The following is a 13645-nucleotide window of genomic DNA, read 5'->3' as shown; positions in this document are numbered from 1 at the left end:
TATAAAACAAAGTGATATAATTTCCATTGTTTCTTTTTTCTTTACACAAATTTAAGAAATCTGAAACCACTGTGATATACGTGTTAGCGAGGAGCTAACACTCATCCACAAATTTATTCTCACAAGCCTTATTTATTATCGACACTGACGTTCATGGTGGTCAACCAGGCATTGACCAACATTTGTTAGTGCCATTGTTCTTCACACTTCATTTTCATTCACACCAAATTTTATTTTTCTATTTCTCATGCAGTCTAAGATAATATAAGATATATCACTGGCTGGAACAGAATCCCAAGAATCCCATGAACTCGTGGTTGTTTATCATTTCAATGCTGCTCTCAATGCCAACGACACCTGAAAGAAAAAAGAAAAAATTTCACAATCAGAAACTTCCATGTATTAACTACATTAAGAACAAAAAATTGTAATCAGCAATTTGGGTTGGTTTTCTTTACCCATTGTGAGAGCACTGGCAAAAATGACACCAGAGAGGATGAATACAATGATTGATGCTCTTCCAAGAAATGCAACAATTCTTCTCACAAAAAACTGGCCCCAGAAGCCAGCCAAAATAGAAACTGAGGTGAGGTATAATGCTGCAAGAAAAATCCAAAGAAAAAGACTAAAGTTATTATTATATTAATGTAACTGGTAACAAGATAATAACATCATCAGAAAGTGAGAAAAGGGATTAAAGGCTGAAGAGTTAATGTAAATTACCATAAGGAATGGGAAACCTCTTGAGCAAGTAGAATTCAACCACAGACAGAGATGAGGAAAACATCATCACAAATGTTGCTGTTGCACTGGCAACCTACAAGATATGATCAAATCAAACACCTTGAATTGTGATCCAAATTTAACTGTTTTAGCTCAATCAAAAGGGCATTTGAATCTACCTGAGGAATGACACCAATCTCTAGAAGAAGAGGGCCCAAAATAAATCCACCTCCAGAACCAAGTAGGCCTCCAACAACTCCCCCAACAATGCCACATAATGCACAGAATGCAAGGTTCACAGCAGTCCATTCTATAGAAGCTCCACATATGCATTCAGAGTTCCCTGTGCTCATCCTCCTTTTGTGCTCCTTGTACAACTTCACTGCTTCATAGCCAAACAACAACAGTGCAATTGGAAACTGCAAGACAATGAGAGAATAAAAAGTGCTAGAGAATTAGTCCAGTTACATAATAAGTTGAGTTTATGTGTTTAATGAGTTCTATAATCTAACCTGCAAGCCAAAAAGCACCCAATACCATATACTGCAGCTCTCCACATCATTCTGCAGACCAAAAGTAGATATTACTTTGAACTCATTTTAATGGAAATGTAAGCGATAAAGAGAAGGAAAATGAGGTGGGACACTTGCCTTGATGATTTGAACTAGTAGGAAACCAGCCCAAACCAGAACCAGTACCAGAATCCTCTTCCACCTAAGGTTCAGACATAAAATTTCCTGAACATTTTCATTGGACAAAAAAAAGTCAAGTATCTTAAATTTGCCTATTCGTTTCTGATAAAGCAAAATGAATAATCTGTGAAATGTGCTACACGTTTGCATACCACAGTTGACTTCTCTTCTCTAGGAATCAAAGGCTCACATTTTGTGTCGATTCTAACTGCATAAACAAAGACAACACTCATTCAGTCAGAGAAACAATAGTATGAAAGTTTTCTGTACTGTTTACTTTTTTCATTTTATATGAAAATATAGTACTGTGAAAGTGTACATGCCTGTCTTATCTTCATCGTGGGAATTAATCAGAGTCGCTCGTTGCTTGGTCTTTTCTCTCTGCATGATAGCAAACAAAAATTAAACAGGGAAAGTAAAAAACTCGGATTAAAAGAATTAAAGTTCATAGCCTCAAATCAAGAAAATTGACCTTGTAAATAGTCTCTTCCCTCCACATCCCGATTCCTTTGAAGAAAGACCTTGAAGAAGTTCCTGCAGAAAGATTAAACCCATATAAATGAGACAAAAAAGCACTCTTCTATGACTGTGGCCTAAAACTGATTAGTTCAATGAAAAAGATTGGTGTCTAACCTATGAATAGAATGATGATAAGAACAGTAATAAGCCAGTAAGGGAAGACAACACTGAGAGCAACACCAACTGTGATTCCAAGCATGAGCATAGGCTGAAACAGAAGCGCCAGATCATAGTCTAATATGGGCACCTCTTTCGTTGGATGAGGCACTCTCACATTGAACCAAACCGATGATGCCGATGCCCCCATAATCATACCTTAACATTTTCGACAAACATGTCAGTCACACCAAAACCAGATTTTTAAACACCAACCACAACCCACAATTATCACAACATAGATCCACATGTTCTGAGAAACCAAATCTAGAAAGTAACACGGCAGAGAAAGTTGGTCATAAGAGAAAGTGTTATCTGTGTACATTTAGAAAGAGCAGCAGCAGATTTAGTATCAAAGCCAAGAAGCAGATTTAACATAGGAACGAAAATGCCTCCTCCTCCAACCCCACCAACGGTTCCACATGCTGATCCAACAAACCCAATAACCGTCGCCAACACAAGTCTCCAACTTGGCTGCAAATCCTACACACAGAAAAACACAACACAATCCACAATCATTATTAAATAAAAAAACCATCTTTCAAAGTATCAAGAATAATTAACAGTAGAAAAAGAAAGCAAGTAACTTTTCATGATAACAGCAAAACAACAAATTACCACTTCTGTTTTTCAGTTACTTAATGATTTTGTAAAGTATGTAATAAATACGCATGTTTTTGTAAGACATATCTTGTTCCGTACACAGCCTTCCTAAGTTGAACATCTCACTACATACTAAATAAGACAGCACAAGTCATATACCATGTTGGTATGCATTAACTCTTTTGTTGATGAATCACATACTGAGAAAAAGAAAGTGCTTACAGGCCAAACTCGAAGAGTTCCAGACAAACTGGAGGCTAGCAAAGGTGAATTTTGACCATGATGAAAATGGTTGGTGAGAAAAAGCGCAGACAGAACAGCACAAGAGAAAGCAGATACGAGATAAGCTATGAAGCCTCGTGAAGACATCAGCATGGTGATGAACACAAGATGAAACGATAATGATTGATGAAAGTTGTACTGTGTTTATGTTGTGTGTTGTTTTTGTTGTGCTCCACATCAAATATACAAGTGGAGGAAACAGTAGCAAATTTATAACTGCTTCTACTTGTCACACGTGGCACCTTGTTACTGGAGGGTCGTTCACAATATCACTTTTGTCTCAATCTCTGGTTTGATTGATTACTTTTCTTTTCTTTCCATTTTTATCAAGATTTGCTGTAAACCAGAATATCCTAAGTATGAGGGAGGAATCATAATTCATGAGACATGCATTGGTTGGTAAAAGGGAAAATTTTTGTTTTTTTTTAAAAATCTCCATATTTTTTCCTTTGATTTATCTTTTGAGAAAATAAAACTTATAAATTATATTTATTAAGAATGATTATTTGGGTAATGTTTCTAAAATTCATGGTTGAAAAAATACTTTTTAGTTTGATTTGTGATCTAAAATCATAACATTCTTAAATTATGTTTATCATAATGGTTTTCAGAAAAGTTATTGGGATAAGTATACTATGGAGAAAGGCAAATATATATTTTTTATTATTAAATACCAAATATTATCAAATTTACATTAAATTATATAAATATATACATAAAATATTATATTTTATTAATCCTTATAATTTTATAATTTTCATTATAATAATTGATATTTATGGTTAATAATTGTTTTACAGATTATTAAATCAGTAAAATTAATTATGTTTGCAAGGATAAAAATAGTAAAAAAATTATTATATATATCAAATAAGCAATTAAAATACAATCTCTATTAATTATGGTAATAAGGGTGTGGGATAGAGAAAAAATATCTATACAGAAAATAACAGTTACATTCTTTTATTATATTGTTTTAAAAATTTATTATTTAAATTAAAAAATAAAAATATACACATATGCAAGTATATATGTCTACTTTTTTTTAAATTATAATATAACTAAATATTATAATAATTATTAAATCAATGTATCATTAAATTTACATACAAATTATAGAAAATATATACATATAATAGTTATCTTTTATTAAGTTTTATAATATTTTTTTATTCTAGTATAACTAATATATAATGTGGGGAGTAATCATCAAATCAATACAATTAACAAAGTTTATATTATAATAATAAAAGCAGTAATGTAACGTACAAAAAACAATTAGATAATCTAATCTCTAATAATTATATTCATAAAGAAAAGGTAAAAAAACATATTTTGCACCCAATAACAATACAAAATCCAATTACTTTTATATGTAATTATAGATAAAAATTTATTATTACTATTATATATTAATATGTACAGTTAAGTTAATTACAGATATTTTCCAATATTATCTAATCAACCAAAATTAGTTTAGTTATTTTTAAAAGTCATTATTCTTCAAATTTGTGATTACCAGAATCATGTTTATTGGTATTCAAAATATTTCTCCATTCTGCAGTTCATTAGGTGAAATATTATATTATTTTAGATACCACCTTTTTCAAAAGTTTTATTTCTTTCTAATTACACAAATTGAAGACCGTATTTTTTAATATATAGTCTTCATGGAAAAATCACCTTTTGCCTCTATGAGAGTGAGTGGGAAGCATCATGTACAAAAGAACTTTGTATGAAATGATTGATGAGGAGAAATAATTGGACAAAAACTTCAAGTTGAGTTTATTTGTTTTTTTTTTTGTAAGCATTTATTTTAAAATATCAAATCTAAAAGCAGAACAAATCTTTAAATACAGAAATGTCAATAAACAGTTTATTTTTGAGTAATTTATTTATTTACTTATAAGTTGCGTGCTTATGCAGACCTCAGTTGAAATCTATAATTTTTAGTTTTTAAGACAAAGAGAAAATAGAGTACAAAGTATACTAATATTTGATAAAATATCTACAATTAAGATAACATAATAATAATAATAATAATAATAATAATAAGTTAACCTTACAGAAAATATTTTATTAAAAAATACAACATGAAATATATATTAGATAATCCCATTGTTAAAAAAATAAAAATCTCTCGTATTAATATCTTCAAACTGGTTTGTTTGTGGATAATGTGGAAGAGGATGTTAAATTCTAAAAATTGAAATTAATTATCAATTACCAAATTCTTCTAAACTTTTCAAACTTAATTCTAAAATTCAAATTAATTTTTTTAATTAAATATAAATATTAATTGTGAATATAATTTAGATTAATATCTAGTATATTATATTAATTGTAACATTTCATTTGACGTGTTATTTAACTAAAATAATCTATCAAAATAGTGATGTCATAGTTGGAAGGATTAATGTTATTGTACATGGAAGCATTAATGTTATGGTATAAGATGTAAATATTATATAAATTTGGGTTTTTATTTATTTTTTAATGTTGTGCTTATTCTAAACGCAAAAAATAATAATGTTATTTTGTTTTTTTTCTTTGATTGTATTATTTATAGTAATGACAATAGGACCGGATGATCAGTTTTGTTACTGTATACTTATTTCCAATAATAAATTGAGATGTTCTCCTGCAGCTCTATGAATTCTCCTGCACTTCCAAATTTACCATATTGTCTTTTTGAATGCTGAACAATTTAAAAAAAAGGAAAACTTTTCTTCGACAACGCCTATTTTACAATAAATTAACAACGACACGTGGGTTGTTGTGATTTACTGTTTTAATTGGAAATTTGAAAAGGAAAAAACCTGATTTGGAGGACATTTTTGGAATAACCTGTTGGCGCCCATACTCTTCCCGAAACTCTCTGTGTCCAAGTTATTCATTCGAAACTTGGCTTTCCACCAAATGAACTCCCAAACTCTGCGTCCACCATTCTGAACTTTGGGCACGCCACCGAGATGGTCTTTCTTGACCTACGAAATCGTGTTTGGAAGTATTGAAGTCCGGCATTGAAGTCCTTTGTCTCCGTCCACCATTGAAGTGTTGGGAGGAAGTGTATTGAAGGGGCAAGCGTTGTCACATTTTCTTGAAAGGAGTGGTTTTTTGACCGTCGCTCTTGTTCCTTGGTTGGTTGGGTTGAGTGTTAATCGCAAGGTATTTTGTATGCCCTTGTTCGCTTTTGTTTTTAGGAGATTTGACGACGGTTTTTTGTTGGCGAACCCGTGTTTTCCCATTTATTCCTTTCGCCATTTATGTATGTGGTTGTTTCGTTTTCCCGTTTATTGTGAGTTTGATTGTGTAATCTATGTTTTAAAGCTGAGTTCAGGATTCCTAACTCCATGGTATGGGTACTTGCGTTTTGGGAGGAGTTTGACTAATAGTAAGTTGATCAGCCTTTGCTATTGTAGGTGAATATTTGACAGACGCTATTTTTAGAGTTGAAAATGGAATCCTCTAATAACAATGTAAGTAGACAGTAAACACGAATGTTTTCTTTGTTGTTTTGGAGAAGCAAATTGACTGTTATAATTTTGAACTGTTTTATAGTGGCGCCTTCGAGCTTGGATAGATACATCGTACATTGCCAACATGAATTCCTTACTGCCAGCGAGACATAAGATGCGCATTTTACAAACTCCGTTTAAGTGGTGTTTAGAAATTGTAGATCCTATAGAGGCGAACCTAAAATTGTTGAAAAAGATGGTTCGTCGATGGGTTCCCCACCATCAATCGTTTAGTGTTAGCCAACATTTGGTGCCTTTCAATGTGCAGGATGTGTTCATGAGTTTAGGGTTAGGAGTAGAGGGTTTGGATGTTCCTTTTGATGAATCAGTTGTGCGTAAAGTTGGTGAATCCTTTAATTCAAAATCTACCAAATTGAAAGACCTCATACATATGTTCAATGTGGTTGTAGCTAATGATGATAGTGAGGTAGATGTGGTGTGTCGGTTGTATGTATTAGTTTGTTTTGTGGTGTTCTTTTTTCCTAGGAAGGCAAGATATGTTTCGAACATGCCTTGTTTAGTCTTAGATGACTTAGATAGTTTGTCTAGTTATGATTGGAGTAATGTTGTACATACATATCTTGTACATAGTCTAAATAGATGTAATAAGAAACTACTTTCTGGATCGATTGTTGATTCTTTGAGCATAAGTGGGAATGTTGTTGTTTTGCAGGTATGATTTATTGTGGTTGTTTTTTGTATTAAGTCAATCCATAGTAATAACTGTTTTGATTAGTTTCATTGGTTTAACTGTAGCTTTGGGCGTATGAACGACTTGGTTTGCATGATGATTGTTCTCGCAAGGAATTTCCGCGCGTTAGGCGATTTTGTTCGTTAAATTATACAACCAAAAAAATAGATGTTATGTTTAGGAGTAGCGAGGTAAGTAACTTTGTTATGAACTTATGTTGTTATTTTTTATGATTTTTGCTGTTGTTATGTGATTGTTGTATTTTTATTGTCATTGTCAAAGGTACAATTTGATTGGTACCTCAATGACAATGATTGTCTAAATCCCGTCATACGTCGTGCTTTCAATTTGGATGAGGGATTGAGGCGTGAAGGTTCCAAGCGTGAAGAAGTACGACCTGAAAATGAATATGATGAAAATTGGCTATCAACCACTGAGGAAAAACTGAGAACAAACAACCTCAAGATAAGAAAACTCAGACATGAAATTGCGGCTGTTAGGAAGGTACTTGGTGATCGTCTAAAGTTTCGAAAGGTGGAACAATCTCCTTCAGGTCATGAAGAACCTGCAGATGAACAACATGAACAACCTGCAGATGACGAACCTGCTTGTAGAACTGTTGTAGAAGAAGAACGAGTAGCCCTTGAGCATCCACCACTTTTGATTGCCATTGGCGATGGTGTTCATGATGGCGAAGGAGATGTCGTTGTAGAACCATTTTGTTCAGGTGCTGAAGCTGCTGGTGATGTTGAAGGCGAGGGTAATGAAGGAGGTGCTTATGCAAATGAAGGAAATGAAGAACGTGCAGATGAAGAAGCAGCTTGTACAACGGTTGTAGAAGAAGAAGGAGTAACCAGTGACCATCCAATACTTGTCATTGACGTTGGCGATGGTGGTGATGATGGTGACGGAGATGTGGATGTAGAACCCTTGAATGTAGAACCCTTGAATGTAGTGCCCTTGTGTTCTTTTGTTGGTGATCCAAGAACAGTGGTCGATTTGGATATGTTGTACCACGCAGTTACGCGGAGAGACATTCCACGGAGGTTAGAACAAAATAATTTATTATAATTTGTTGTTATTGGTACCTGATTTATGGTCAATGATATTGGTACCTGATTTAATAATGTTGTTTTTTCAGCTACGTGTGTGAAATTATGTCTCAACTGTTGAGCACAAGTGAATGTAGCTCTTTAGGGCCAAGGCAATGTGTAGACAACATGGTAATTATACAGTTGACTTTAATTACTGTTGTCATTCAATTTAGAAAGTTCATAAATTTGATGTTGAAGTTGTTCATTGTTATGTAGGCTTTAATTTTTGCAGCAACAATGTTCATGTACTTTGAGAAAAGGTTGAGTGGAGTCATAAAGAGGATTGTATTCAGTCCTATGTTTGGGATAAATGGTTTAATTAGACGTTGTTGGTTTTTTGTACGGTACAATTTAACATTGACATGGTTGTTTAATGATGGTTTAATTTTATATTGAAGACCCATGTGCTGCACGACTATAGGAAACGACCAGCGAATCAACATGTGTGGCAACTTCTTGACTACCAGCCATATTTCCGATACGATCTGGTTCGACTTGAGGCCTTACTATCTGCTGATTGGGTGAGTAAGATGTACTTTGTAAGCAGATAGTAGTCTTTAGATGATGGGTTACTATTTTGACATATTCCAAAACATGTGTAGGTGTTCATCCCAATTGTAAGTGATGATCATTGGTGGTGTTATGCACTGAAGGTCTGCACTTTTCAGTTTTATGTCATAGACTCACTGGCCAATGGTATCAAAGGACGTTGTCGGATTGATAGAAGCATTGTAAGCTTTACCATGATTACAATTTTTTTTTGGAAAATGAGTGGTTAAATCGTAGTTAGTTTAAAGTCAGTGTTTTCGTTATTGTAACCATACAGGCTCAAAATATTCAACGGTTTTGGGGTTTGTTGACGGATAAACTTGAAGTTTCGAAGTGTCCTTTGTTAGTTGAGAAAGCCAACATCCCAGTCCAACCAAACACGTAATATTATATTACCAATGTGTTAAAAAATTTTGTGTTTCCATTAACAAAAGTAATATATGTATTTTTTCATTTGAACAGATACGATTGTGGTGTAATCATGATGAAATCTATTGAAATTTGGGATGGAGAGGAGAAATATGATGGGAAAAGCATGCCTGATTATACAAATGTATGTTAAATTATGAATTTCTCAATATTACATTATTAGAACCTTGACATTGGTTTTGAATTCCAATATGTTAATTTCAGGAAGACTTGGTTGCGTTTAGGAAAAAGTATATATGTGACTGGATCCTGGACGAGGACAACATCTGAAGATTGGACACGTTGCAACATTTTAGATTACTATAGCATTAGAAATGTGTCCTTAGGTTTAGATTCTTGATTTATAGTAAAAGAATATACATTGTTGACAATTATACTATTGGAAGTCTATTAGTTCGATTTATGTACATGTGAAGTTGTTCGACTCAATGAATACAGCTAAAGTTTTCGTAATATTGATTTTCATTGTGTTTGTTTTTTTGTTGGAGTGAGTTTATTGATTACCGTAACTACATCGCTTGTCCTCTATTTTGATTGAACAACTCCCCATTTAGTACGTTGGAGTAATTTGTACACTGGGTTGATTGAGACAGCATGACCTGGTAGGTGGTTTTGTTGGGAACTTGTGGGTTGGCTGTAGTTATAAGGCAATTGGACAGGAATAGGGTGCCCCCAACATTGTGTTTTGATGAGTGGTTCCAGGTGCTTGGTCAGGCAGGGGTGGGAAGGCAGTATTGGGCTGGTGTAATCGATTACAGGAACGCTGTAATCGCTTACGAGTGACATGTATCGAAAGTGCATGGCTGCTCCATTGTTATGACTGAGTTGCTCCCCAATTATGGGCTGCTACTAAGTACACTGGGTTGATTGAGACAGCATGACCTGGTAGGTGGTTTTGTTGGGAACTTGTGGGTGTGGCTGTAGTTATAAGGCAATTGGACAGGAATAGGGTGCCCCCAACATTGTGTTTTGATGAGTGGTTCCAGGTGCTTGGTTAGGCAGGGGTGGGAAGGCACTATTGGGCTGCTGTAATCGATTACAGGAACGCTGTAATCGCTTACGAGTGACATGTACCGAAAGTGCATGGCTGCTCCATTGTTATGACTGAGTTGCTCCCCAGTTATGGGCTGCTACTAAGTACACTGGGTTGATTGAGACAGCATGACCTGATAGGTGGTTTTGTTGGGAACTTGTGGGTGTGACTGTAGTTATAAGGCAATTGGACAGGAATAGGGTGCCCCCAACATTGTGTTTTGATGAGTGCTTACAGGTGCTTGGTCAGGCAAGGGTGGGAAGGCAGTATTGAGCTGCTGTAATCGATTATAGGAACGCTGTAATCACTTACGAGTGACATGTACCGAAAGTGCATGGCTGCTCCACTGTTATGACTGAGTTGCTCCCCAGTTATGGGCTGCTACTAAGTACTATGGGTTATATAAACACGAATAAAAGATTTAGGATGAATTTTTATTAATTATTTTAATTTATTAAAAATTATTAATTAATTATCTTTTAATGTTGTTCTGACTTTCAAGAGTCATAATGAAACAGTGTGGTGTATACCTTTTCCCACTCTCCCATGCAAATTGAAATCTTTTATCTTAATTAATCAGAATTGCATTTAATGTGGGGAAATGGGAAGTGACTGCATCACTCCACGTCTTTGCACCTTCTACCTACTTTATGACAATGCATTAAATGCTCCTTCCTTAAACAATATAATTCGTACCTTCACCATAACTTCTGCTCCATCTACTTTGCATTAAATGATCGTACCTTAAAGAAATGAATCCCTACCATGTGCATTAGTGGTGCTTTTTCTTCCCCATTTGGAAGTCAACTTTCATTTGTCTTTCTTCCAACTTTCTTAAACTACACATTAAAGGCATTATTTCTAGGTTGGTAAGAAGCACAACAAGATCATTAAAGGAGAAGTAAATTTCTTCCAACACCTTGTCTGTAAGTATACATGGTTATAAGTCGTCTAAATATTTCTTCATTCCTCCTTTTCAGTAGGGGTAACCCTCGTTATAGGTCGTCTTTCTTACATAACCATTTATATAAGACGTCTTAGTTAAATAAAACAACACTACACACTTCATTAACACTGTTAGTGATGTCTATAGTGTAATAAGTTTGTTTATTTATTGTAAGAAAACTGATTTATGATTATAAATTTTATTCATTAACCAATGTTTCCAGGGAAGACATTATTTTGATGGCCACTTATCCCAACAACGTCAATGTGGTTAGAGAAAGCATTGACGATGATGACAACTGTAATGAGTTGGTTCCTACTTTGAACATATGTTTTGACACAATGGAAGAAACAAAGAAATTTTATTCGATGTAGGGGAGAAGATGTGGTTTTGGCGTCTGAACCAGAACTTCTAAAAAGGATGACAACAACGAATTGTACTACTTGAGATTGGTTTGTTCTAGGGAAGGTAAATATGTTTCCACCATTCGTCCATAAGTTAAAACTCTGCCTAGTCAGACTAATCAATGTCCTGCTGGAATAACCATTGCACGAAAAGAGGGCAAATGGTTTGTAAGGACTGTGGTTCTAGAGCACAAGCATGAGCTGTGTCCACAAACCTCCAATCTAATCCGTTCTAATAGAAAATTGAACATGCATGCCAAACACACTTTGGGGGTGAACGATGATGCCGGTGTACGTATTAATAAGAGTTTCCTTAGCATAGTTAGTGAAGCTGGTGGATATGAAAACATGGAATTTGTGGAGCGGGATGCTAGGAACTTCATTGGTCAACGTAGAAAGTCACTGTGTAAAGAGGGTGATGGACAAGCATTACTACATCACTTCTAAAAAATGAGAGAGCTCAATAATGATTTCTTCTACGACATAGAAATGGATGAATATAATAGAATTACTAGTGTATTTTGGGTAGATCCTCGTAGCCGAGCTGCATGTGAGGAATTTGGTGATGTCGTCTCTTTTGACACTACCTACTTGACAAACAAGTACGACATGCCATTTGCTCCATTTGTAGGAGTTAACCATCATGGACAATCCATTCTACTTGGTTGTGGATTGCTCTCAGCTGAGGATACTTTGTCATTTGTATGGTTATTCAAATGTTGGCTAAGATGCATGGGAAACAAGGCGCCTTACAGTATTGTAACAGATCAATGTAAGGCGATGGCAAATGCAATTGAAGATGTCTTCCCTAAAACAAAGCATAGGTGGTGTTTGTGGCACATCATGAAAAAGATACCTGAAAAATTTCAAGGGTATAACAATTATGTTGGGATCAAGTGTGATATAAAATCGGTTGTCTATGACTCTGGTAATGCAACCGACTTTGACATTGGCTGGAAACGACTACTTACCACACATGGGTTACAAAATAATGAATGGCTATGTAATCTGTATGAAGAGAGACAAAAATGGGTCCCTTGTTACTTGAAGAATCATTTTTGGGCTGGTATGTCCACAACTCAAAGAAGTGAGGGAATGAATGCTTTCTTTGATGGATTTATCAATTCCAGTACCACACTTCAACAGTTTGTGGTTCAGTACGATAATGCTCTTAAATTCAAGGCCCAAAAAGAAATTGAAGTTGACTTCTCCTCTCTCAATACCAATGTTGCATGTGGGTCTCAATCACCAATTGAGAGACAATTTCAAGTTGAGTACACACATGCAAAATTTGAAGAAGTACAAATTGAGTTTCAGTCTAGGATGAATTGTTTCATCAAGAACACGGTGAAGGACTGTATTTTGAACAACTACACAATAAAAGAAGAGTACATGTCGGATGGGAAATGTTGGGCAAAATATTACCATGTTCAATTTGATCCTCTTACAAACGATACAAGGTGCTCTTGCCTACTGTTTGAGTTTAGAGGCATCATATGTCGCCATTCCTTATTGGTTCTCGGATAAGAAGATGTACATAATGTCCCCTCGAAATATGTTCTTCGTCGTTGGAGCAAAAATGTTCGAAGAAAGCACACACTTATTAGAGCATCTTATAGTCAATTGTAGCAGGAACCCAAGATGCAAAGATACCAATCGTTGTGTAAGCGGTTCTATGACATAGCTGAGACTGCATGTGAATCTGAATGTGCTTCTAATGAGTTGGAAAAAGAATTGGAATGTGTAGGTAAAAAATTCGGTTTAACTTCATCACTAAAAAATAACATCATAAGTGAGGGAGGACAACTAAGGTATCAGAATCCTGTGACCGATACTCCATCGTACAATACATATGGAAGCAGTGATGTACTTGTTCGTAGTCCACTCGCTGTGAAGCGAAAAGACAGACCGAGAACTAACAGATTGAAGTCAGTCGTTGAAACTAGAACTAAAAAATGGAAATCTGCTCCAAGGAAAAATTCTTCAACAATAACTGTTCAACCGGC

At 34.7% G+C, this 13645-nt stretch overlaps 2 protein-coding genes, 1 long non-coding RNA gene and 1 pseudogene across 3 annotated transcripts; 3 read left to right on the top strand and 1 right to left on the bottom strand.

The window, feature by feature from the left end:
- Positions 1-3166, bottom strand: LOC124826123 (sulfite exporter TauE/SafE family protein 4-like). Its single transcript, XM_088109908.1, has 12 exons — positions 2916-3166; positions 2414-2573; positions 2049-2249; positions 1888-1949; positions 1735-1796; positions 1568-1619; positions 1374-1460; positions 1236-1286; positions 903-1142; positions 724-817; positions 459-599; positions 1-357 (listed from the first exon to the last, which is right to left on the bottom strand). The coding sequence occupies exons 1-12, from the start codon at positions 3066-3068 to the stop codon at positions 275-277; spliced, it is 1386 nt and encodes a 461-aa protein (XP_087966034.1). The 5' UTR covers positions 3069-3166; the 3' UTR covers positions 1-274.
- A 3523-nt stretch (positions 3167-6689) lies between these two features.
- On the top strand, positions 6690-8118 carry LOC148201673 (uncharacterized). Its single transcript, XM_088109461.1, has 4 exons — positions 6690-7166; positions 7250-7375; positions 7467-8015; positions 8110-8118. Exons 1-4 carry the CDS (start codon positions 6690-6692, stop codon positions 8116-8118), a joined length of 1161 nt encoding a protein of 386 aa, XP_087965587.1.
- LOC148201672 (uncharacterized) lies at positions 8116-9270 on the top strand. Its single transcript, XR_015785333.1, has 4 exons — positions 8116-8230; positions 8326-8407; positions 8495-9009; positions 9105-9270. It is a non-coding gene; the product is annotated as an uncharacterized LOC148201672 (long non-coding RNA).
- Positions 9271-12089: 2819 nt separating this feature from the next.
- LOC148201671 (protein FAR1-RELATED SEQUENCE 5 pseudogene) lies at positions 12090-13166 on the top strand (annotated as a pseudogene).
- Positions 13167-13645: the final 479 nt, after the last annotated feature.

The sequence above is a fragment of the Vigna umbellata genome, chromosome 3 (assembly GCF_029865625.1).
Source record: "Vigna umbellata cultivar VRB3 chromosome 3, Vumbellata_1.0, whole genome shotgun sequence".
Lineage (NCBI taxonomy): Eukaryota > Viridiplantae > Streptophyta > Magnoliopsida > Fabales > Fabaceae > Vigna > Vigna umbellata.
The sequence above is the reverse complement of the archived record's forward strand: the minus strand, read 5'-3'. Positions and strand labels throughout refer to the sequence as shown.

Excerpts from the sequence above, each read along its gene's own strand:
- LOC124826123 (XM_088109908.1), bottom strand. The coding sequence starts at position 3,068 with ATGCTGATGTCTTCACGAGGCTTCATAGCTTATCTCGTATCTGCTTTC. Across the intron at positions 1,797-1,887 it reads GGGAAGAGACTATTTACAAG|AGAGAAAAGACCAAGCAACG; the intron begins GTCAATTTTCTT and ends GCTATCATGCAG. Across the intron at positions 1,287-1,373 it reads TACTAGTTCAAATCATCAAG|AATGATGTGGAGAGCTGCAG; the intron begins GCAAGTGTCCCA and ends TTTGGTCTGCAG.
- LOC148201673 (XM_088109461.1), top strand. The coding sequence starts at position 6,690 with ATGGTTCGTCGATGGGTTCCCCACCATCAATCGTTTAGTGTTAGCCAA. Across the intron at positions 7,167-7,249 it reads GGAATGTTGTTGTTTTGCAG|CTTTGGGCGTATGAACGACT; the intron begins GTATGATTTATT and ends GTTTAACTGTAG. Across the intron at positions 7,376-7,466 it reads TTATGTTTAGGAGTAGCGAG|GTACAATTTGATTGGTACCT; the intron begins GTAAGTAACTTT and ends TCATTGTCAAAG.